The sequence below is a fragment of the Urocitellus parryii genome, chromosome 10 (genome assembly GCF_045843805.1).
Source record: "Urocitellus parryii isolate mUroPar1 chromosome 10, mUroPar1.hap1, whole genome shotgun sequence".
Lineage (NCBI taxonomy): Eukaryota > Metazoa > Chordata > Mammalia > Rodentia > Sciuridae > Urocitellus > Urocitellus parryii.
In genome coordinates this window covers 79303714-79330184 of record NC_135540.1, presented here as the reverse complement: position 1 = coordinate 79330184, position 26471 = coordinate 79303714, and the positions used below count along the sequence as shown (strand labels likewise).

Sequence of the window (26471 nt, the reverse complement as noted above, 5' to 3'; positions counted from 1 at the left end):
CTGTCATGTATAACTAAAAAGAACATTAATTTTAAAAAGCACAGAAAAAAATTAAATTCTTGATATTTATTTTAAATGCAAAAATATTACCCTGCAACTTTTTTGTAAAACTAGCATTTAATTCACTATAATTAAAAACATTAGAAGCTGAAAATTAGTTTTAAAAAATGTAAATAATTTATCAAGAGTAGTTTTAATAGCACTTGTCTTCATATTACTTACAATAAGCACTGAACATCTTTCCTATGCCTTGACATAGGAACCACAAATTTTACCCTTTTTCCTTTCAAGGTCATTAGGTATCTCTGAGAATTTCATGTGAAGGGTTTTTGCTGGCATCACTTCCTCTGAGGTATGTTCATCTTTTATGTCACAACCACTTCTATCACTCATGCCAAGAGGTTCACCTTCACTAATAAGTTCATCTGGCTTTTCTTCAACTGGCTCTTGAACAGCAGCAGTATCAAATTCCTTCCCAGCCCACTCTATCTTCTATAACACTGCATTGAAATCCTACAAGGTGGACTCAATGGAGTCCTACAGTAAGTAGGACTACTTGTATCTGGGAATCTGGGTACAAATTTCATAGTAGTGCCTTTATTTGAGTTTGCAACTTAACCAAGTAGATTAGCATTAACCAATTCATGTTGACTTCTGAAATAATGAATCCAGCTTTACTGGCAGTAAAATTTTTATTTTCAGTTTCATTGTTAATTATTTTCTTTCATTGCAACAGCTAACAACAGTGCTTGGGCCTGAATGCTAGCTAGCCAAACTGGGATCTGTTTTTGATTAGTCTTCAATTTTGACTGTAAATGGCTTTCTGTTAGTAGCACAAATTAAATTAAGACATGATGGCAACTAACTATATATTCAATGCAGTTCACATTGTAGCTTCTTGCAGGCTTTGCTTTGCAGCTGACACTTTCAAATCTTCTAATCACACCCACTTTCACTTCTAGCATTATCCATTTTCATTTCTTTGCTACACTGTCATCTTTATTGACCAATTCCTTCTTTTGATTATCCATTTTTGTAAAAGAGTTCAGTCTCTGGGATACAAGAAAGCAGTAAAACTATGCACTTTGCTATCAGTGCAAGGACTGAATAAATTATTAGTAAATAATCACCATCAGACTTTAAAAGAAGTGAGTGGTCACTGATCATGTGTACATCTTTTATTTGCAAAATAATTTGTGAACTGAAGAACTAGCAGCAAAATTTATATAACTATTTTCAGTTAATACTTTGGTAACTAATACTTGTGCCTATTAAGACTACTGTACTGAAAAAGAAAATAATCATTTCACAAAAATCAATTTTTAATCTTTTAATAGTTGACTATAAATTAATCAAGTTTTGTCCTGGATCAAATAAAAACAAAACTTGTCTCAAACAGTGCTAGTTTCAAGAATGAATTATTCAGTAAAGGTAGAACAATGTGTGGATATAATTTAAAGAACAATTCAAATTAGGATTTATACATGGTCAAAAAAATATTATTTTGAAAATTGTGACTCCCTCTTTCATTTCAATAATCTTCAAGTCTTCAAGGAGTGAAGTTCTAGAAAAATAACCACAAGGAACAAGATGGTCAGTTGTGTAGTTTGCTCCCTGACAGCCAGTACAGTACTATGCTTACATTTTATCAAAACAGCAGCATTCCTTCTATTAATGTTTTAGCTTTATTGTTTTTGGATGCATTTATTTCATACATCTTTTTCATATGGGCTATAAAAAAATTATCAACTTTTAGGTTTAGCATCTTTTGTATGCATTTAATGAGAAATTAAGTTATTAAGATTTCTCTTTGCAGGATGTATGTTCTTTAAATTTGGGAAATGGGTATGATAAAAGACACAATTAATGACAAAATTGGTAATAGATTTGAGATTCTCAGCTACCACTTTCCTATTATGTTATTGAATAGTCATCCATTGGAATTATGTATGAATCATTTAAAGAATAGCAAAAAGTAAACAAATGTAAACTCTGGGAAATACAATCTCTAAGAATTTCAAGGCCTGAAAGGATTATATCATTATTTCTAAGAAAAGATGACTATTAAAGTCCCTTCTTCTACCCCTCCAATTTTCTTTCCTCAGTCAACCTATAAATTTTTAAAATTCTATTTTTCTTTGAAAGCTAAAATAAGAAAAGAACTTTAATTCAAAGTACAATATCTACATTATACTTAAATGTCAAACTTTTGTTCTCATTTTACTTTGTATTCTTTTTTGAAAACTACTTATTTTATAAACCTCTTACCTTATTACATATAAATCTTCTAATCCTTGATCAAATAAATACAATAAGTGATTTTCTCTAAGAAAAACAACCTTCAATTTTAGTCCTACAAGGGAAAACATTCAAACAGGCAAATCAATGTATAGAAATTACACCATATATTCAAGTTTCATGACTATTTCTATTATGTCCTCATCCACATAAATTAATCACAACAAATCATGATGTGAACAGCAGTGGAAAAAGTTTAATCATTGGACATTTATACTTAATTTGAAGCTCTATTCTTTTTTCTTTGCTTAGCCCTTAAAAATCCCAGCAGCTTAGGAAACTGAAGCAGGAGGATTTCAAGTTTTGAGGCCAGCCTCAGAAACTTTGTAAGACCCTCTCCTCAAAAAAAAAAAAAAAAGAAAAAAGTTGGGGAGATAGCTTAGTGGTAAAGCACCCCAGGGTTCAGTCCCCAGGACCATATACACAGACCTTCAGTTTTATTATGACTGAAAAAATAAATCAGAACAAAGATTATTTCAAGTGGATCATTATATCTACTTTCTACAGACTATCTCATGCTACCTTGAAAGCATCTTCTCCATATCAAGCCTGATATTCTAAACTGTTTATTCTTTGCTTTTTATGTAATCTTTTTTTTGGTACTGGAGGTTGAACCGAGGAGTACTTAACTACTAAGCCACATCCCCAACCCCATTTTATATTTTTATTTAGAGACAGTGTCTCACTGGTTTGCTTATCGCCTTGCTTTTCCTAAGGCTGGTTTTGAACTTGCAACCCTCCTGTCTCAGCCCCCTAGCCACTGGGATTACAGGCATGCCCCACCATAGCTGGCTTAATATAATGCTTTTCTTATTAGACAAGTGTTCACAACTATCAGAACTAAGACTTTACAGGAAAAGAAGGAAGGTTGTTTCTATTAACGAACTTGACAGCAGTGATAAAAAAAATTCAAAAGATTACAAATATCAGGCACCAATTATTATTCTATAATAAGGGACATTCTGATTGCTTGACATGGTCTGTATTTGCTAATGAAGAGGGGCAGAAGCACATACAGAAGAGGGGAAAGGCAGCAGCGGGAAGTTGTAGTATAGTATACTCATCATATTGAACAAAAATGAAGCTTGAGGAAAAAGGTCAAAATGCTTCACTGATTCTGTACATCTGTACCTTTACTCCATCCTCCAGCACATATTTATAGACCTATAAGTAATTAGACTATGTTCTTTACAAGACTGTAAACAAGCTGGGGACAGTGGGCGCATGCCTGTAATCCAGCTGGCTCAGGAGAGTGAGAAAGATCGAAAATTCAAGGCCAGCCTCAGCAACTGAGAGAGGTCCTGTCTTAAAATAAAACGGGCTAGAAATGTAGCACAGTGGTAAAGTGCCCCTAGTATCTCCAGTACCAAAAAATGAAAAACCTAAACTGAATGTTTAACATTTTCATTAGTGCCACCTCAGCAAAATACTGGGTTAAAGAAACCAAATTTCTAGTTATAGTCTAGTTCTCATCAGCTTCTTCTACCGCATGCACCTAAAACAAGTAAGAGAAAAAGCTATTTAAAAAATATGATCAAGGTAAAGTACTCTGTAAGATGAATTTGATTATGTTCTAGAAATTTTCAAAATGGAACACAGAATCATTTCAGTAGTTTATATGATATATGCAGCATATACACATATGCAAGTTATATACTATGTATATATTACTACATATGCACAAGAAATAATAAAACTTACTTATTTGGATATACATGCTCTTATACACCTAATTTACTTGAGTCAACTACTAAATCCTTTTGATGTTATAAATTGAAAGTTAAAAAAAATACATATGATATCCTTGTGGGGTCCATGATGATACCCTACCACCAACTCCTGGTATTCACACCCCTGTATAATCCATTCCTATTATGTACCAGCATTGGTCTCCATGAATAACAGAAGAGGAAAGATGAAATGGTATATGCTTCCTAGATCAAGTTTTAAAAGTAATGTTTCGGGGCTGGGGATGTGGCTCAAGCGGTAGCGCGCTCGCCTGGCATGCGTGCGGCCCAGGTTCGATCCTCAGCACCACATACCAACAAAGATGTTGTGTCCGCCGAGAACTAAAAAATAAATATTAAAAATTCTCTCTCTCTCTCTCTCTCTCTCTCACTCTCTCTCCTCTCTCACTAAAAAAAAAAAAAAAAAAAAAAAAAATAAAATAAAAGTAATGTTTCTATCTTGGTATTTTACTCTTATATCTTGCCCTCTGGGGGAGGCTACCTGCTATGTTTTGGAAGGCATAGTCTATGAAAAGGGTCATATGGCAAAGAACTAAATTCTTTAGACATTAGCCAGCAAAGAAGTAGAGCGCTCAGAAGCTGCCCTATTCTCCCAAAAATTAAGACTTCAGATGACTGTCATGTCATTAGACCACACTGAGCCAAAATAACTCACTTCTATTCCCAGAATAGTGATCCACAAAAACAGTGGGATAATAAGAGTTTGTTATTTTGACCTACTAAAGTTAACTAAGAGGACAAAATCTGTATCTGTATCCAAAGAGCAAAATATTAAGTGAAAAGGTTCAGGACTGTATTTAAATTTGGTCACCAAAAAATTTCAAATTCTAAATACTTTCTGAAATAAAAAAAAAAAAACAAAACATAGCGAACTCAAAGATGAAAAATTCAGCAAAAATGAGTTATAGCAGGACAACAAATTGGAAAGTTCTAGTAGAATTAGCCAAGTATCTGAAGAAAAGATATGCTTAACAAGCAAAAGACTGGGCTTAGAAATTAAAATGTCTGCTTTTATAGGGTTATTATAAGAAACAAATAGGTTTAAAAAAACAACTCTCAAGCTTAGCTCAATGCGTGGTACACAGTAACTGATCAATAAGCATTGTTATTCTTCCCTATGTAGCCAATAAACTCTACCATAAAATAGGTAATAAGATAACACCAGTCTTTACAAATCCATTTTTTACTTGGACAATCCTCCTTTTCCAAGTTGCTGCTATAGTTTCAGGACTACTTAATACACATAAAACAGAAAAATATACTACCTTCCCTGCATATTTAGACTTCTTATGCAAGATCCACATCTTTTCTCATTATCTCCTGAAAAAGAGGTATTTTTAAATTATTTTGTGCAATGGTCAATGCCTTTTACAATTAACACCATCTTTAATAATGCTTACATATCCTCATTTAAGTATTCAATAATCACAACGGTTCATTATGTGAACAGCAGTGAAAAGATTTAATCACTGGATATGAAGTCACTAAAAGAAACATATAACCAAATGATCAAATTGAGAGCCTCAATGTCACCACTAAACAACAAAAGGCACAAAAAAGTTTTATTAAATATTTCCCTATACTGAAGTATTCTGAGACTATCTAGAGCAGTGACCTCTTCTTTCTGGCTTCTGTAAAGTGAGTTTTATTGTTTTTTTAAATAGGCTTATGATATTTAAGTAAATCTGACATTCTACTATAGAACAGTCAGTTCTCAGTAACTTGTTTACAATTAGTAATTACCACTTCCACCTAGAAAAATTAAAAGAAAAATCTAGAAAAAAAGAACACAAGGTAGAGTACTCTAACCATAAAATGAACTTTCTTATAAATGTTCTACAAATTTTCAAAAAAGAACACAGCATCACTTCAGTAATTTATATAAATGTATTACACATACATATGCGAGATACATACTATATATATTACTACACACACACACACAAACACACACACGCTACAAAGAATACACCTAAGAAAGGAGATTGCTTATTTGTATATACATGCTCTCATATATCTAATTTTTTCTTCAAGAAAACTGTCAGAATAATGTGAGAACCACTTTGTTTCATCTTTCCTAGGAGGGCCATGACCACTGTAATCCAATTAAGCAGGAAAGAAAACAGCCTTCACTTCAGATATTTAACTGGCTCCCAAACCACCTGAATCACCATCTCTTTTTTCAGGCTCTCAACTGGTTATATTAGCTGTAAACCATTTTAAGAACACATTAGCCCAGAACTCCACTTCCATTCCCAATGTCTCAGTCCTTCCATTTTGCCCATTTTATGCCCGCTGTGGCTTTTTCGCTTTGAAGTTACCTAAAATTGGGTAGGAACATAAATGCACTCTTCAGGTAGCAATCACCCCCCCCCACCCCGACCCCCAAGTGATTTTAATTTGCATAGATTTTGAGTAGTCTACCTTAATCCTGGTTTTTTTTTTCTGTAAACTTTCAAATGAATAATTTTGCTGAAATTAATTTCTTTTGGGCTGGGGATGTGGCTCAAGCGGTAGCGCGCTCACCTGGCATGCGTGCGGCCTGGGTTCCATCCTCAGCACCACATACCAACAAAGATGTTGTGTCCGCCGAAAGCTAAAAAATAAATATTAAAAAAATTCTCTCTCTCTCTCTCCTCTCTCATTCAAAAAAAAAAAAAAAAAGTAAGAAATTAAGTTCTTTTCTTCAGGAACACATTTAACATTATAGCAGAAACACATGTGCCAAGGACTGAAAATCACCTTATACATTGTCTTTGGACTCAAGAAACATCCTCTAGTGGGTTCCCTACAAAGTTTTGAATCCTAAAAAAAAAAAAAAAAAAAAAAGGCAACCACCACAATGGGATAATACTTGAGGCTTATGATTTTTGTGGCAAAATTGGAAACCTTATCCACTTCAGGTGGGAATGTAACATGGTACAGTAACTTTGGAATATAGTCCTGAAGCTCCTCAAGAAGTTAAATATAATTACTATATGACCCAGAAATCCATTCTTAGGTGTAATCAAGACAAACAAAAACTTATGGGGCTGGGGATATAGCTCAGTTGATAGAGTGCTTGCCTTACATGCACAAGTCCCTGGATTTAATCCCCAGCACCCCCCCCCAAAAAAAACCTTATGTCCGTGCCGTGTAAAACTTGTACATTAATGTTTACAGCATCCTTACTCATAATAGCCAAAAATACTGTTAACACAAATGTACATCACTAATGGATAAATAAAATGTGGTATATCTATACAATGGGAAAAAAATTCAGTGATAAAAACATACTTAAGTACTGATACATGTTACAACATGGATGAACTCTGAGAACACTGTACATTAAAGAAGCCAGTCACATAATTTCTCATGTTAGTTTATTATCTAGATGAAGTGCAATGAACAGTTCAGTCCACAAAGAAAAGTAAATTGGTTGCCTGGAGGGACAGGAGAGAGGGAGATACAGCTAAAAAGAATGGGGTTTCTTTTTTGGGTGATAAAAATGTTCTCATATGGGCCAGGCAAGGGTCCCATAGTCCAAGGCAGGAGGCAGGAGGATCACTTGAACCCCACTTGGACACCAATCTGGGCAATACAGTCAGACCCCATACTATATCAAAAGAAAAAAGTGTTCTAAAATACAGTGCAGTGATAGTTGCTCAACTCTGAGCAAATACTAAAGTCTAACTGAACTGTATACATTAAATCTGTTAATTATATGGTACTTATCTCTTTTACTGTTACAAATATATAAGGCAACCAATTTTTTCCTTAAAGGTAATTTAAAACAATGTTACTATTTCCATTTAGCCTAATTCAGGTCTTCATTGGGTACTAGAATAGTACTCAATATTAATAATAGTCCAACCAACTGCCCCAATATTTTTACCCAGCTTCTAGTCTTTGTTGTACATCTTAAGAGCCAACAAACATTTGCTCTGCCCATTCCCCAAATGATAATCTTTCCAAAGTTCAAACTATCTCTACGCCATAATTTTTAATAAAACATAAGCAAATCTCTATTAATTTCATTCAGATAAGAAATAAACACATTATAATGGAAAGTAGATATAAATAAATAATACCTTGATACGAATCTTTTTGGCTGGAATCTAGACCAAATAATCAAAAAGGAAAAAAAGAAGCAATCAATCTTTTAGGTCTGGAAATTTGGAATTATGTAAGCTAGATTAACACTGTTTTCTAAACGTGGCCTCCAACACTATGCAGGATTAAAAAAGAGCCACTTAGTATGCTACAGCTATACTTTTCAAAGACAAAAATATTATGCCCTCATTTGGCCTATTTTCTTTCTTCCTTGAAAACTGACCATCTCAAATTCTGAAACCTACGAGCGCCCCATTTCCAACCAAAATGACGTGACTGCCTTTTCTCTCGTGCCTCCATGACTGCTACTGCACTGCACTGAAGGCTTCCCAAACCCCCAGGAAAACTTACCTTTTTTCCTTGACTCCCTCGTCGTAGCAAAGTAGCTTTCTGAAAGGGGTTCTTTGAATTAAAAAAGTCGGAGCATGCTCACTTCATGCTCTTCGCTCAAGCTCCTCCGAAATCACATTTTTAACGCCAACCATGACAACATCTCCTACATTGTCTCCGAATCAGAGAGCTACAAGATTAAGTAAAAGGTAAATGATTTGCAGCTCAGTAAATCATTTTACTTTTGCCCAGATTCTGTCTTCAACACGTAGGGCACCACGTTTTATTTGTCCCCATCATATCCTTTGCCATACATACCCTCCAGTTTCAGAGATCGCACCCGAAGTCCCAACCGCAAGCTTCATATTCGCCTCAATTTTTGCCCTTCCTCTCTGCTTCATATTCTCAGAACTGGCATCACAAAACGCACGATGGCGCCGGATTGATCCCAAGTAGGAAAACAATCCAGTTACTGCTAACCCCACCACGCACCCAAAGGCCGAGAAGGAGCGGTCAAGAGCAAGTCTTAATGCCACTGACCTTTCCGATTGGCCTCTACGACACGCCATGCTCTGTGATTGGCTAGGGCGTCAACCGGTGAGCCTACAGACAGGCAGAGTGGGAGTGCCTCGCCTGTAAAGCCCGCCTTCCCTCATAAATAAAGGTCGAAGACGCCGAGTCAACGGCGGAGCTAAATTTATCGTGATTCAAGCTGTCGTGGGAAGCCTGGAGGTGGAGCCCCATGTAACAAGATGACCCGAAGTTGCTCTGCAGTGGGCTGCAGTACCCGAGACACTGTGCTGAGCCGAGAGCGCGGCCTATCCTTCCACCAGTGCGTGTGAGAGCAGCCGCGCCGCCATCGAGCTCGCAGCAGAGCCTGGCGAGCGTAGGCCGTGGCGGGGCGGGGCCGGGCGTTGCGTCGCGCCGTCGATGTGACGTGTGTGTCGTGGGGCGGGGAGCGGAAGTGAGAAGCGTCTGAAGTTGGGGTTCCTCGCTCACTTCTTCCTCAATGTTTACTCCAAATTGCAGATCTTTTTCCACTGCGCTTTGCCTAATGAATTTTGAGTGAGGTTACTCAAAAGGAGTGGTCTCATTTAAAGTGAGGCGATCAGAAGGGAGGACAGTTGGGAAAACTGTTGCAAGCATGCGCCCCCATTAGACTACGTGGCTTCTTGGAGAGCTTGAGTACTGATCAGTTTTGGCCTGTGCAGCCTAACCTTGCAAATTGTCGGCATTGTTGGTCGAGCTCTACAGGCCGGTACGATTCTGGGTGGTCATGTGGTCGTGTCAAAGAAATTTCATATTGCTCAAGAGTGGGAGCAGAATTTCATAGTAGTCCCATCTGAACCCATTTATAGTGCAGGTTGGTGTAGGTCATTCAAATCAATGTTAAAGATACACCAAAAAGTAGAAGAGGAGGTAAAATAGATCCTCACGGACAGAAGACGCGTACTCCCCGAGAGGTAGCCTATTAAAATATTAATAAGATGTAGAGAGCTAATGGAAGTAATTTAATAAGAAGATAAACAGCATCATATCGGGCGCGGTGGTGCACACCTGTAATCCCAGCAAGTCGGGAGGCAGACGCAGGAAGATCTCAAATTGAAGACCAATTAGTGAGGTCCCAAGCATTAACTTTGCGAGATCCTGTGGATGTGAATGTAACTCAGTGGTAGAGTGTTCAGGGGTTCAATAGTCAGTAACAAAAAAGAAAAAAAAAAAAGCTTCAGGGAGTGATAGATGGGTAGCACTTAAGTAGGAACAGCAAGGAAGAAGGTAAAGAGATGGAGAGTGCAGATAAAATGTAGAGGAGTGGAAAGATAATTAGGAGATAAATAGGAATAAATGCCAGGTTAAGGAGTTTGGGCTATGTCTTTTGGATGATCTTTTGTTGTTTTAATTGTGTGCTTTCTTGATTCTTCCTAACCTTTACTCATCAGTTGGTTCCCCTTCTCTTTTAAACTGCTATCTTCTGTTTACTTGCCTAAAGCCAGTAAACATATATACTTTTTTTTTTTTTTTATCATGGAGCTCTCGCCATGTAAAAATCTGAGTACATGCCCTGAAATCTGTGATACCTATATCACAAGGCAAATTATTTAAAATTAGAATTAGGTATTACCAATTTAATTTTCTTCAGAACTCTATATCTCATTAGTCATACTCATTACTCGGCAGTATTTGCCAACCTTTTCCATGGCATTTTATGCATACAAAATGCTTCTATAAGAGAGAGATGACAAAACTCTTTGGAGTTCACTTATAGTAACTACTCTTTGGAGTTCACTTATAGTAACTACTCTGGGGCTCCAGGTGTCCCAAGCTACTCCAAGTATTTGCCAGGTTTACCATTTGGGAAGCTTAGCATCAGGGATGGATCTAATCATAATTTGGTAAACCAGCCTGCTTTTTAGAATGCTTCATAAACATCCATTAGGTAAGAATTCAATATAAAGTGATTTTCCTTTATTTGTAAAACAATTCTCTGTTTGCTCTTGTTCAAGTATCTTTATTTTCCTGGAACAGTAAAATGAAAATCCCAGAAATGGAATTAATTCTTCCTAGGAAAGAACAAACTTTGGATAGTATTATACACTTTAGAAAGTGCTTTGGAATTCATTTGTAGTTTTATGTATATCTTATTACAGCTCTGTGAGAAGACTCAGATTGAAACATGTATCTAAGACCACACAGCTTCTAAAAAGTAATTGACACTTAAATATAAGCCTTCCAATTCCATGTTCTTTCTTAAAATAATTTAGAGTATCTCAGAGTTGTTTTACCATTCTGTTTCTAACCATTATCTGAGGAAATTTTCACCAGTCTCAATACCTAATAACTGTGTGCTTTTAAATATTAAAATATGCAAAAGTTATATGTAGACATACACCATCTATAAGTCTGTTTCCAAGATGAATCCAACAGGAGGGTACAAAAAGAGTAGTTTTGGGATTTTCTTTTCTTTCAGTGCTAGGAATTGAAGCCAGCATTCTGCCATTGAGCACCTTTTTATTTATTTATTTATTTTTAAAATTTTTCAGGCAAGATCTTGCTAAATTGAACAGGCTGGCTTTTAACTTGCAATCCTTCTGCCTCAGCCTCCTGAGTAGCTGGGATTACAGGCATAAACTACTGCACTGGGCTAGTTTGTGATTTTCTTTATGTTAATTTCAAAAGTTTCCAAACATTAATTTGGCTGGAATTAAAAAAAATAAGAGAAATGCAAGAAAAAAAATACACACACACACACACATTTTTTAAATATGTGTTCAAGGCTAGGGGGAAAAAAGGTACCTTAAAAAAATGTGGGAAGCAGGACAAGGAATGTACTTTTTCCATTGCTCCATGAAAATGACATCAAAATCCAGTGGAAACATGATCTCAACACATTTTTAAGAGTTAGAAATTGAGGAGTGGATTAGCTGGATTTGATGAATTTGATGGTATCTCATAAGATTGCAGTTACCTGAAATCCTGACTAGGGCTGAAGGATCTGTTTTCAAAAAGGCTAATTTCCATGGCCTTTGGCAGGAGGCCTAAATTTCTCCCCAAGAAATCCACTCCACAGGACTGCTTATAAAGCTACAGATAATTTCCCCAGGGCAAAAGCATTCAGTTGAAAGAAGGAAGCTTCTATGGCTTTTATAATCTGGTGTCTGATTTCTCACTGTCACTTCTGCTTTAGCAAAATTCTTTGCTAAAGTATTTCCTGGTCTTACTCAAGGAGAGGAGAATTAGAAGATAGAATTAGAATTGAAAGATAATTGAAGGGAGGAGTGCCAAAGAATTTGTGAACATGATTTAAAGTCATCACCCACATGTATTATTTAACCATTTAAAGACAATAGATTCTCTTAAAGTAGAAGAAACTGTCCTCATTAAACTAAAACACATAAGTACTTAGTTGTTGAACTTCTGAATTCATAAAAAGAAATCAAAGAACTTTCAAAACAAATCAAATAAATTAAACTTACTTGACTGGATGTGATATTTATAGACAGCAGTTAAGAAATGGGTTTATATAAAAATACTACTGTAGTATTACTATAGTATCTTCATGTTAATGGCACTTTAATATGATTGCTATAGATTTCCAGCTGATACCATACAACGCTCAAAATGGATCAGAGCTGTTAATCGTGTGGACCCCAGAAGCAAAAAGATTTGGATTCCAGGACCAGGTGCTATACTATGTTCTAAACATTTTCAAGAAAGTGATTTTGAGTCCTATGGCATAAGAAGAAAGCTGAAAAAAGGAGCTGTGCCTTCTGTTTCTCTATACAAGGTACTTAAATCCAGTTGCAAACAAAGCTAAATTTTATAGAGCCTTGAAAAAAATCAAGGCAGTTCACATTTCAGCTAGAATTTGCAGAGGTGAGAACATCCCAAGTATTACATCCTGTAATGGATTTTAAATGCTTTAAAAATTAATTTTCTTTTTGTTGTTTTTAGTCTATATGTAATAATAGCATTCTGCTTTGGAGCTTTTGAAAAAGTTTAATCACAAAAATCAACCAGTAGGTATAAGCAGTCTTAAAAGTCAGGCTTTTGTTGAATAAGAGCTCATTATTGGCTCTTCCTAATAATGTTATTGATCTTGATCAAACATATACCTAATTAATAGCATTGACATAAGGAAGAAATATATAGAAAATGAGAGAGTTTCTGTGAATGAGTCATCCATATTGACATTACATTTTTGTTTCTTTTTATTGTTTTTATCTTTTTACCCTTTAACTGTAACCTTTCAACAAGGTTTTCACTTTTTGCATAATCTGTGATAGTCTCTTCTATTCTTTTATTTTTTATTTTTTTGGTTGGGGGGGTACTGAGGACTGAACTCAGGGGCATTGAGCCACTTCACCAGCCCTATTTTTATTTAGAGACAGGGTCTCACCAGTTGCTTTGTGCCCCAGGGTCGCTGAGGCTGGCTTTGAACTTGAGATTCTCCTGTTTCAGCTTCCAGAGCCTCTGGGATTACCGGTGTGCTCCACTGTTCCTGGCTCTTAACTTCTATTCTGACATTAGTTTTGTTTTTGTTTTGGCCATGGACTTTTTTTGTGTGTGGGGGAGGGGTACCAGGGATTGAACTCAGGGGCATTTGGCCACTGAGCCACATCCCCAGCCCTATTTTGTACTTTATTTAGAGACAGGGTCTCACTGAGTTGTTTAGAGCCTTGCTGTTGCTGACTCTGGCTTTGAACTCGAGTTCCTCCTGCCTCAGCCTCTTATGCTGCTGGGATTACAGGCATGTACCTCCTCGCCTAGCTCTTGACTTCTATTGTGACATTAGTTTTATCTTCCTCTTAACGCATTGGAGTCTCCATCTTTCAGTGTTGTTTATCTCACTCCCGAAGTAGTTGATGTCAAATTCATATGTTCCATGAGCTTCCTGTTAATTAATCTATGTATTTCTGCCTGCCCTGAATTCTTTCAAACCACATACACTTACTTACTTTGAATTTGATAAACTGATACCTGCTTTCATAATTTTGTGTGAAATCAATAATTACTACTATTTATTGAGACCACTGATGGCCCGGCATTAGAACAGGAGATTTATGCAAATTATATTATTGTATCCTCAAGACAACCCTGTTTTATCCACATTTCACACATGAGGACACAGGTATTGTGGAGTTTAAATGACAGCTAATGAGTAAGGGAACTGGGATTCAAAGGTCAGTCCTGATTCCAAAGCCTCTGTTCCCTCCATGACTTCTTTTTTGCACAAATAACTTCCTGTCCCCTCCCTTAATCCATATTATTGTTCCTTCAAAGAACTATTCAAAACTCACTTCCAGAAGCCTTCCAAAATTACTACCACCTTTCTATAGTTACTTACTTCAGAAACTTCAGCATCACATTAATACTTCTATATAGGTGCAAAGAATAAACAAACCACAACCTTGTACATTTTTCTGTATACTACACATTTTAAAAATTCAGAGTTTATGACTCTTTCCTTCACATCTAACTCTCCACAGCAACCAGGTGCATGTTTTGTGTTCAGTGCTATTTTTACAGATAATCTCATGCTTGATGATTTCTAAAATAACTGTACTTTTGTATTTCTGTCATAGATTCTTCAGGGTGTCCACCTTAAAGGTAAAGCAAGACAGAAAATCCTAAAACAACCACTTCCAGACAATTCTCAAGAAGTTGCTAGTGAGGACCATAACTATAGTTTAAGGAGGCCCTGGACAGGAGGTGCTGAGAAACTGGCTGAGGTGCAACAAATGTTACAAGTGTCTAAAAGAAGACTTATCTCTGTAAAAAACTACAAGATGATCAAGAAAAGAAAGGGCCTACAGTTAATTGATTCACTTGTAGAAGAAAAACTACTTTCTGAAGAAACAGAGTGTCTCCTAAGAGCACAATTTTCAGGTATCTCCCCCAGTTCCTATAATATTTACGAAATAACTTTTTTCCTGAATACCATTAAATATTTAATTTGCCATTACTTATGAAAACATGCTTTCTACTGGGAAGTAAAAAAAAAAAAAAATCCTAGTAGTTTAAACAAGAAGAATGAAAAGTAATCTTGAAGTCCTTTTATATTTCTTCCAGTTATAAAAATAGCATTTATTATAGGAAAAGCAGAGAAGTATTTAAATGATAAAATAATGCATAATACTACTACTGAGAAATGAAATCGTATGGTTTTATACAACTTTCTGTACTTTATTTGAAATAGCTTTGACCTATGCTACTGCAGATTCTTTATAAACAGGTTTTTTGTTTGTTTATTTGTTGTAATGGGGATTAAATGCAGGGGCACTGAACTACATCCCCAGTTCTTTTTTTTTATTTTTATTTTTAAATTTGACACAGGGTCTTCCTGAATTGCTGAGGGTCTCCTTAAGTTGCTGAGACTGGCCGGTGACTTGTGATGCTCCTGCCTCTGCCTCCCAAGTCACTGGGATTACAGGCATGTGCCACTGCCCCGGGTTTCTAAACAGTTTTAATTGCTACATAATTTATTACCAAAGTCCTGTTGCAATAGAGTTGACCTAGATAACTTGCAAAAGTATCTTTGAGCTTGGAAATTATATGAGTCTCCCAATTTTTTTTTCCTAAAATATTCTATAGATATGTAAATCCATGGAAAGACTACTTAGTCCTCTATGTGAACCAGGAAGAGGGGTAAAATAAGATTTGCCAACTTATTCTTTGAAAGTAGCAGAGATTTTAGATTTATATTATTATAAAAAATTATTATTCCTATTTCTAGAAAAATAGGGGAGAATATTCTATGTTTCCCCAAGAGAGGGGAACTGAAGTAAGAATTGGAATCTCCACAGGAACAGAAGATTTTTTTTTTTTCCTTTTCTCTTTCACTGTTAGGCAAGATGATCTTTTCAATCTGAATAATACCCTATCCCTAGAAATGTTCTCTTCATTTAATTTTCACTCTCAGATAAATAGTAACCAGGTAAAAATAAAACAAAAATGTTCTCATACTCTAGAGGCTTAATTTGATCCAGTTACCATATTTCGCTTCATAATGGTTGCAGGTATTATGTTGTTTTTCTGTTTGTTTGTTTGTTTTATACTGGGAATTGAACTCAAGTGTGCTTTACTACTGTGCTACATTCCCAGCCTCTATAAGGTACTTAGAGCTTCTTTAAATTGCTGAGGACTGACATTGAACTTGTGAGCCACCATGCCTGGCTCATTACAGATTTTTATCCCAAATTTTTTTTGCAAAAAAGTGGGATATTACCATTATGTGAAGCTTCAAAAAAATGTGCTGTTATTACTTAAAAATCCTTTATTACTAAACTGTCTTTGGTACAAGATTAGAGCATATGGCATACTTGTGAAATATAGTATTTCATTTTCTTCCCTCTTCCTCTAAAAATTTCTTATCTGGCTGCCAATGAATAGTAAAACATGATTTAAATAGAAACTGTTTTCTTCCCTCTTTCTATTGAATGATGGAGATGAGCATGGTAAATTGGTTAGGGTGCCCTGAGCAGATATTAACTTGTGAACAAACTCAGCTTAAATGTGATTATTTGTATTTGAATTTTCATGTCCAGTCATTTTTGTATCCAAATGCTGTGATCTGTACTTGAAAATTTATTATCCCATTTTTTATTATAACAATAAATGTTATTTTAACAGATTTTAATTGGGAGATGTATAATTGGCGAGAAACAGCTGAGTACTCCACCGAAATGAAACAGTTTGCATGTACACTCTATTTGTGTAGTAGCAAAGTCTATGATTATGTAAGAAAGATTCTTAAACTGCCTCATTCTTCTATCCTCAGAACGTAAGTAATTAATTTTTGGATATTAAATGAAACAAATAAATTGTTCTTTTATTGAATTTTGCACATTAAGGCTATTAGTATCCATACTCCCATTAATTACTCCATTTTTCTGTTTAAAAACTTCTAGGTAGTATTTGCATATTATCACAACAGCAATGTTTTCACCCACAAGATGAGGACACATAGGCTGACAAAGGTTTTTGCGTCTCAAATATTAGAGACACTCTGGGTGGTAAAATTTGAATCTTGAAATATTGAAATTTCTAGTACACTTCAGTAGTTCTAATATCTCACTATTTTGGAAAATCTTTCACAGTTCTGATTAATACTATTTATTAAAGGCAAAGCACAAAAAAAATCTGCATTTTCTGTAAGCACTGCTGTTGTTGCCACTGCAAGTTGTTCAGGGACCAGATTTTAGTAAATATCTTCTCAGGTTTTGTGCTCAGAATATATAGATACATTTATAATTGTCAGTGTGAAGTGAATAACAATGATTCTCTAGTAATGTCTTACAAATTTAATGTTCAATCTTGGCTCTTTTTTATCACTAGTTTAACAGACTTTCTTTTTTAAGAAATGAAGGGGGATTCTCCTAAATACAAAAAAAAAAAAAATTAAAAAAAAAAAAATTTAAAAAATAGGAAATGAGAGAAAAGGAAGAAAAAAAATGAATACTTTTTTTTTCTACACAGCATATACAATTATCATTAGAGTATTTCCTATAGTCTTCTTTATGTGCATAGATTTATTAGGTTTTACATAGTTGTGATCTTTTCTACATAAATTTCTGTATCACTTTATTATTTATGCCTTTTATCTGTTATTTTGAACTCTTCATAGGTAAATTTTAATAGCTGTATAATATTAGTTGGTCCTACCCTATTTAACCCTTATCTAACCATTGGACATTCATATTATTTTGACTTTTTGGTTGTAACTGCTATTTCATACATTTTATTATACATATTTGTGTAATAAAACTAACTCTTTTCCTAGTGTGAGGTTATTATATAGGCTTGGTGTTATACCTATTTACAAATGTCAATCACTTAGCAGACATATTTATAGACATTTTGTTTATATTTCTTGTACCTTTTTAAGTTCAGTCCTCTCCCATATTAATTTTACCTAAAGCATTCCTTACTGGTTTTTCATGATGGTCTGTGTAAGACCTTTCACATGACTTCTCATCTTTATTTTCTATGTTTTTCTTCCTTCCCTATAGTTCTGTACCAATACCTAGCTAGATTAAGTCTTTCCTAGTAGTTCTATTTCATGCTTTTCTTTCTTCATGGGAGTTTGGTACTTGTAGTCTTTGTTGTAACCTGGCACATTTATATTTATAATTCCACTAATGCCATTACTTATTTCTTTGGATACTTTGGCTGTAACTAAGTTACATTGTTTAGGGTTATAGTAATGCATGCTTGTTATTAAACATTCAAACAGTAAGTATTTAAATACTAGAAAATGAAAAACATCTATAATCTTTCTCCTTCCCTAATCTCATAAGGTAACTACTCTTAACAGTTTGGTAAATACCCCCCCTGCTATGCTGGGGGTTGAGCCAAGACAGGTAGGTGCTCTACCACTGAGCTACACCCCCAGCCTAGACTTTTTTTTTTTCTCCAATCTATTTCTTGATAAAATTTTGCTGATACCTAGATTTTATCCTAGAAAATCTGGAAGGTCAAACATTTGTTTTTTATTATAATTCCATTTAAAAAACTATATTTTAAGACAGCTGTACTTTAAGTAATAGATCTTTATAACCATTATATTTAATATTTATTCAATAAATATTTATTGATCAGGAGCGGCCAGTGAGGCAGGAGGAAAACCAGGAGGTTGTGATGGCCTGGAAGCCAAGTGTAGAAAGTATTTCAAGGAGGGAGTAGTCCACTATGTCAAATGCTGCTGGGAGATCAGATCAGGTAAGATGAGGACAGAGAATTGACTCTTGGGTTTTACAAGCTAGAAGTCATTGATGATCTTGACAAAAGCAGTTGCAGTGGAGTGGTGGAAAGGTGAAACTGGCTTGAGTGGGCTCACAAAAGTCTGGAAATAAAGAAGACACCCCCCCCCCAAACACACACACACATATACACACAAATAAAAATATGTGTGTGTGTGTGTGTGTAAATTATAGGAGTTTTGCTATGAAGGAGAGCAGGAAAATACATCTTTGGTAGAAGGAAGGGTGTTGATTTGGCAGATGTTCTAGCATGTTTGTATGTTCGTAGGAATGATAGAGTAAAGATAATTGGTGATTCATAAAAGAAAGGATAATTTCAGGAGGCTAACATCCAATACCATTTTGGAAATAAGTAACCTTAGCTAGGACAGGAACCGTTCATCCATTAGATTAAGAAGAGAGGCAGAGACAGATAAAATAAGGTAATAGATTTGGTGGTGAGAAATGAATTTTGATCAATTGCTTCTATTTTCTCCATGAAATAAAGCTATTAGTGGAGAGATGAGGAGGGAGGTATTAGAAATTTGGAACGAGAAGAGGAAATGTTCACAGTCATCTTAGAGGCCAGAAAAAAACAAGTTACTTGGAAAATGTGGCACCAGAAGTATTTTCAAAACTAGGGTTTTTTGGATGGAAAAAACAAATAGATGGTTAATTTTAGATGAGGACAAACGAAGCCAGCCTTAAATTTTTTTAAATCTTGGTTTGGTTAGGTAGGTACATCTCACTGATTTCTGATTGTCACCTGTCTTTCTCTAATGCTTACCTTCATCAAACATATCTCTTATTAATTTTTTCTGTGCTGATGTTGGACCCTTTTTTTAATTCTCTTTGAATTATTTGTGTCCACAGCCTTCTCAGAACAGTAATTTTTCTAATTCCAGGGCTTTGGGTCTTTAAGGTAACTTACTTTCATAAATTCTTTGAAATTATGTCATCATGTCCTTAGATTTCCTTATTATAATAATGATACACTTAGTGTGATTTTGGTCATAGTTACACAGTGATAGAACATTTGTTCTTTAGTTATATTCCTCTGTTTCTAATTTTCTTTATTCATATTCACTGCAGTTTAACAAATTAACTTCTCATATAGATTGGATGCAGTGAGTCTCAAAAATAAACAAAATGGTGTGAAGAGCTTATAGTCTTACAGAAAAATAGATAGAATTACAGAGTTCTAGGACTCCTTTTTTCCCCAAGTAGTTTTAAGCCACCCAGCTAACTTTCTATAATCATTCCTTAATGAAGCTTCTAAATATTAGTTAATTAAAAGTATGTTGATGAGAATGTAAATTAAAATTGGTGGGAACTTTCTGAAGGATAGTTTCAAATGTACACACCCAATTATGTGCACTTGAGATCCAAAATTTGATTTTAATTTCCTATTAAAGTTGAGTTAATTTATCCCAATTCATGCATAAATTATCTTTGCATCCTATTCCTACAAATTACACAAATGACATAAACAAGTGTGCTTAATATGTAATTGCACTATTTATATTGTCTAAAAAATTAAAACAACCTAAATGTTTTTTAACATGGTTTAGTTAATATTCTTAATCATGTGATTGTAGGCTAATATTTAAAGACATGGAAAAATGACTCCCAACATTAAATGAAAAAAAAAAAAAAACCAGTATAATTTTTGAAAACTACATCTAGGTATGCATACATATCTAGTTTCCTAAACTCCCTGAAATATTAACCGATTTTTTAAAAATTTTTTTACACTTTTTTTAAATAATAATTTTTTTAAAAGAAGGAAAAGAAGAATGTAATTTTTTATGTTCAGAATTTTTTTCCTCTAGTTTTGGGAGAGAAGAAAGTTTGAGAAAAATCAGTTGCCTCCTATGCTACTGTAACTTACACTCTTGGTTTAACTCTTAGATGTACCTTCACAAAATAAATCCAGTCTACTTACCTTTCTTCCTGATTTCCAAGACACTATTCTAGTACCTGTGGACATTAAGATACTATTTAGATTTTCATTTAGAAAACAAGCCCAACCGAACGAGGCATTTTTTTAAAATCCCATTTAAAATAAAACTCTTACAGAGAGACATGAAGTAGTTTCAATGCATACTCTTGCATATGCAGCACATTTACATCTTGATGTTCATTTGAGAATACTAATGTAAAATAAATTAATTTTAAACAGTTAAAACTTGATGACATACCTATGAAGGGTTTCCAACATACTAATGGGCTGTAGCATTACTCTGTTTTCTCACTGTGTTACTATTTCTGTTGTATTTCAAAATATTAACTGTTATATACCTTTGTCTCCTAAATAGTTATCAAAATGTCTTTTGCATCCTATAACTGTATCTATCTCAAAACCATCTGTGCCTGAAATCAATTTATTGTGTCATAATTGCCATTAGAGTATAGGTTATATTTCTTTGTATGTGAAAGTGCATGGTAGGAGTTTTATTTACAAAACTTCTAGGTTGCAACTAAACTATTTGGAAAGCCCTGTCTTGACTGAGATGGGACTGCAAGGTCTAGGTCAATCTGGGCAACTTAGTGAGACCCTATCTCAAAATAAAAAATAAGAAAGGACTGGGTGTGTAGCTCAGTTGCAGAGCACCCTTGGCTTCAATTCCCAGAACCCCCAAAATAAAATAAAACTGCACATGAGTCAAAGGAAAAATCACAACGGAAATAAATATGGCTGCTTTCTTTCTGGGAAACAAATTATAGTAAATTATAAGAAAGAAGAATTCTGAAGATGGACACTAATAATAATAGGAAGGACTGATTAGCAGCTGGGAAGTTCAGGGGTACTATGAAACAGCTCCTAAGGTAATAATGCAGGTACGTTGTATAAGAACCAACACATGCAGATACCTTAAAGCTTCTTACAGTGTAATTTTGAGGCTGCAAGGAGTGAGCAAAGCACCAAAGGTCTGGGTATCAGGAAAGTTGGGTTTCAAATTTGTCCATAACTAATAGCACAATACAGGCAAAGTTGCTCAACCACTCCCTTTTCCCACATTCCTGATCTGTAAAATGAGGTAGATATACTAGATGTACTCAAAGGTTCCCCCACTTTCTTCAGTTTCTTCTTTCAGTAAATGTGCAAACAAGACTGGTTTACTATCCATATTGTAAAAAGATTGATCAGAACATGCTAGATAATTGATATGTGTACTATTTGAAGAATAAATGAGCCAGGCATGGTGGTACACACTTGTAATCCCAGTGACTTAGATGGCTGAGGCAAGAGGATTGCAAGTTCAAAGTTAATCTCAGCAACTTATAGAGGCCCTAAGAAAATTAGTTAGATCCTCTCTCAAAATAAAAATAAAAAAGACTGGGGAATATGGCTCAGCAGTTAAGCAACCCTGGGTTCAATCCCCAGTACCAAAAAAAAAAAAAAAAAAAAAAAAGGGAAGAAATGAGAAAAATAATGTTGTGTGTTTGCATATTAAGATCCTAGTCTGTGTTTATTATTTCATTGTATCCATGAATATCTTCTTGAAATGTATAATTTGGATACTTGACTTTTATTTCTACAGGGATTTGAGGTTACATTTAGTACCATTTAAATCTTGTTCCTTTTTTTCTTTTTATTTCCTTATTTAAGTTTGTGTTTTAATTTTATATTTTCTAGGTGGTTATCCAAATGCAAACCCAGTCCAGGTTTCAACAGCAATATTTTTTCTTTTCTTCAACAAAGAGTAGAGAATGGAGACCAGCTATATCAGTACTGTTCACTGATCATAAAAGGTATCTCTCTCAAGGAACAACTTCAGTGGGATCCCAGCAGTAACAGTTTGCAAGGGTTTATGGACTTTGGTCTTGGGAAACTTGATGCTGATGAAACACCACTTGCCTCAGAAACCATTTTGTTAATGGCAGTGGGTATTTTTGGTCATTGGAGAACCCCTCTCGGTTACTTTTTTGTAAACAGAACATCTGGATACTTGCAAGCTCAGCTGCTTCGTCTGACTATTGGCAAACTGAGTGACATAGGGATCACAGTTCTGGCTGTTACGTCTGATGCTACAGCTCACAGTGTTCAAATGGCAAAAGCATTGGGGATACATATTGATGGAGACAACATGAAGTGTACATTTCAGCATCCTTCATCTTCTAGTCAACAGATTGCATACTTCTTTGATTCTTGCCACTTGCTGAGATTAATAAGAAATGCATTTCAGAATTTTCAAAGCATTCAATTTATTAATGGTACAGCACATTGGCAGCACCTTGTGGAATTAGTAGCTCTAGGAGAACAGGAATTATCATATATGAAGGGAATCCCAAGAAAACATGCAAATTTGAAAAATCATGTATTGAAAATGAATTGTGCTGCTCAACTCTTTAGTGAGAGTGTAGCCAGCGCATTAGAATATTTGCTGTCAGTGGGCCTTCCTCCTTTTCAAAACTGTATTGGTACTATCCATTTTTTACGTTTAATTAACAACCTGTTTGACGTTTTTAATAGCAGAAACTGTTATGGAAAGGGTCTTAAAGGACCTCTGTTACCTGAAAGTTTTAGTAAAATAAATCATGTATTAATTGAAGCCAAGACTATTTTTCTTACATTATCTGACACTAGCAATAATCAGATCCTTAAAGGTAAGCGGAAATTAGGGTTCCTGGGATTTTTGCTTAATGCTGAGAGCTTAAAATGGCTCTACCAAAATTATGTTTTCCCAAAAGTCATGCCTTTCCCTTATCTCCTGACTTACAAATTCAGTCAAGACCATCTGGAATTATTTCTAAAGATGCTTAGGCAGGTATTAGTACCCAGCTCCAGCTTTACCTGCATGGCATTCCAGAAAGCTTACCATAATTTAGAGACCAGATACAGATTTCAAGAGGAAGTTTTTCTAAGTGAAGTAAGCATCTTTGACATTTCAGTTGCTCGAAGAAAAGATTTGGCCCTCTGGACAGTTCAACGTCAGTATGGTGTCAAGGTTATGAAGTCGCTTTTTCACAAAGAAGATATTTGTCAAGATTGGTCTAATTGTTCACTAAGTGAGGCATTACTAGACCTGTCAGATCAAAAGCGAAGTCTTACCTGTTGTGCTGGTTATATTGCAAGTAGGTTATCAGCTATTTTAACTTGTGAAGACTGTATCAGTGCACTGTATGCATCGGATCTTAAAGCCTCTAAAATTGGTTCACTGTTATGTGTTAAAAAGAAGAATGGTTTGCATTTTCCTTCAGAAAGTCTATGTCAGATAATAAATATTTGTGAACAAGTTCTAAGAACCCATTCAAGAATGGTAGTTTTTGAACTAGTTCCTAAACACAGGGAATTGTATCTTCAGGAGAAAATATTACATGAGCTTTCTGGGCATACTTATCTTTTTGTAGATTTAAATGAGCATCTCTTTGATGGAGAAGTTTGTGCCATCAATCATTTTGTAAAGCTACTAAAGGATATAATAATGTGTTTCTTAAGTATCAGAGCTAAAGATGTAGCTCAGTACTCTTTAAGACACCATTCAGAAAGAACTGAAAGGAAGACTTTGTCAAAGAAACATGGGTCTTTACAGGATTACAAATGTTTAAGTTTCGATAATACCAATAAATTTAGACATTTGCTAAGTAATGATGGATATCCATTAAAATGAGAGCTCTTAAAACATATTACCATTTTTCTTAAGAATATTTGGTCAACATTTTTTTTAAAGCTCACTCTACCATATTTTATAAATTGACCATTCTGCACAGTGGACAACTTTGCAATTTTGACTTACTGAATATTATAAACTCTGCTCATGTCTTGGAATGGCCCATAGCATTTGAGTTTTCCAAACTGTACAAAGTAGTAAGTCTGTCAGAACAGACCACCAACAGGTGCTATCTTTGAAGTTACTCCTATAAGAGTGATTTGAACTGATACACTTTTGACTTGTTCAAAAAGTAACAACCATTCAGAATCACCCAAACATGGGCTCCTTTGCTAAGTAACTACATTTCCTTAAAGAGCTTTGGATTATAATTCTTAAGAATGTTAGCAAAATACTTATAAAACCTTTATATTTCATATTTAAAAATGGAAGTTAAGTTGTGCTTTGAACATTAGGCTAAAGTAAAAAGCAATTACCACAAAGATCCCCTTGTCCCGGGGTACCCTAAAATAGAAAAACTTTGTCAGACAGAAGGTAGGTATGTGAACCATGAGATTGTTCTTTGTGTTATATCCAAGCAGGAAAATGCAGTCTGGGAAGAGTAAAGGTGATGTGGTTTTTACTATCCAAGTCCCTGGATTTTGAAATATTTCTTTTGAATAATATAATAGGGTGGATACTTCACCACTTGACTCCTGTTGGAAGAACCCAGTGCTCATCAGAGACTGGGAAGAAGCCTTTATTTCAACTTCTGTTCTTTCTGAGATGTGTTTTCAGGGAGGCTAAAATAATCAAACATACCAATATTGATTGACTAATAGAATCATAGCATGTGATTAATAAACTAGAAAATAATGGTCTATTTAGACAATGGATATGGAAAATTTTGTCTTAATTACATAATGGTATTTGTCCCTCAGAAATTTAGGAGTTTAAATCCAAAGGTGGAAAGCATGTTAAGAATAATTTTCTCCACTCTCTCACACATTTGAAAAGATAAGTAGAAAAGCATGCAGGTACCTAATTTTCACAAATAGGAGCATGCTAATGGATAAAAGAAACAAGAATGTATTACTCACTTGCCTTATAAAACATGTCTTTTTTTGTCATTGAGTGTCACAAAGTAAAGTTAATGCTAATATAAAATTTTAAATTACAAAAGATTGCTGGGTGTGGTGGTACAGTCCTGAAATTCCAGCAACTTGGAAGGCGGAGGGAAGACTATCACAAGTTTGAGGCCAACATCATCATCTTAGACTCTGTCACAAAAAATAAAAAAAGATCCCAGTGAGCACAGTGATGCATACCTGTAATCCTAGCAGCTCGGGAGGCTAAGACAGGAGGGAGTTCAGAGGCAGCCTCAGCAACAGCAAGGCACCAAGCAACTCAGTGAGATCCTGTCTCTAAATATAAAATACAGAATAGGCTGGGAATGTGGCTCAGTGGTCGAGTGCCCCTGAGCTCAATCCCTGGTACCACCCCCCCAAAATAAGGGTTGGAGATAGCTCAGTAGTAAAATGCCCCTGGGTTTGATCCCCAATGCCACCGGAAAAAATAATAATAATAATTACAAAGTAAAAGTTGAAATTCCCCTTAAAAAGTCTGTCTTGATGTATTTGTTTATTCTACCTCAGAGACATATGTTTTGAAATATAATCAGTGTTATATTTTATACAAGAACCTATTACTAGAAGTTTCAGTCTTATGGGGTTTTTAGTTTGAAAATCACCATTTATTTATTGCTTATATAAATCAAGTTTTGTACCTGAACTTTATTTAAAGCAAGGTTCACATCTATAGTGTCTGTTACTCCTTGTTGTTACATTTGACTAATGTACTAATATATTCTGTATTTAAAGAAATTAAGTGTTTTGTGTTATTCCTTTCATTGCTGGATAAATTGGGCAAATGTTGAAGGTGAGAGAGAATATTTCCATTACTACTTTTAGCTCATTTACTTGCTTTATATCCCTTTTACCTGATATAGCATGCTTTACAGCAAAATATTCATATTTGATTAAGGTATTACTTATAATTTCTACTCTGCACCTTTTTTTTCCTTCAGAGAAAAACATTCTCTTAAAAAAAATTTATCCATCCTACTTTCCAACAAATAGAGTTGGGATAACTGGATATCCACATGCAAAAGA

The 26471-nt window shown here is 34.9% G+C and overlaps 1 protein-coding gene and 1 long non-coding RNA gene across 2 annotated transcripts; one reads left to right on the top strand and one right to left on the bottom strand.

Moving 5' to 3' along the window:
• Window positions 1-1317: 1317 nt before the first annotated feature.
• Window positions 1318-8992, bottom strand: LOC113196909 (uncharacterized). Its single transcript, XR_003302625.2, has 7 exons — window positions 8787-8992; window positions 8490-8658; window positions 8117-8143; window positions 6573-6642; window positions 5312-5366; window positions 2269-2353; window positions 1318-1564 (listed from the first exon to the last, which is right to left on the bottom strand). It is a non-coding gene; the product is annotated as an uncharacterized LOC113196909 (long non-coding RNA).
• Window positions 8993-9016: 24 nt separating this feature from the next.
• On the top strand, window positions 9017-26114 carry Thap9 (THAP domain containing 9). The gene is made up of 5 exons (XM_026409018.2): window positions 9017-9300; window positions 12558-12753; window positions 14552-14855; window positions 16599-16749; window positions 22347-26114. The coding sequence occupies exons 1-5, from the start codon at window positions 9221-9223 to the stop codon at window positions 24319-24321; spliced, it is 2706 nt and encodes a 901-aa protein (XP_026264803.1). The 5' UTR covers window positions 9017-9220; the 3' UTR covers window positions 24322-26114.
• The last annotated feature ends 357 nt before the right edge of the window (window positions 26115-26471 follow it).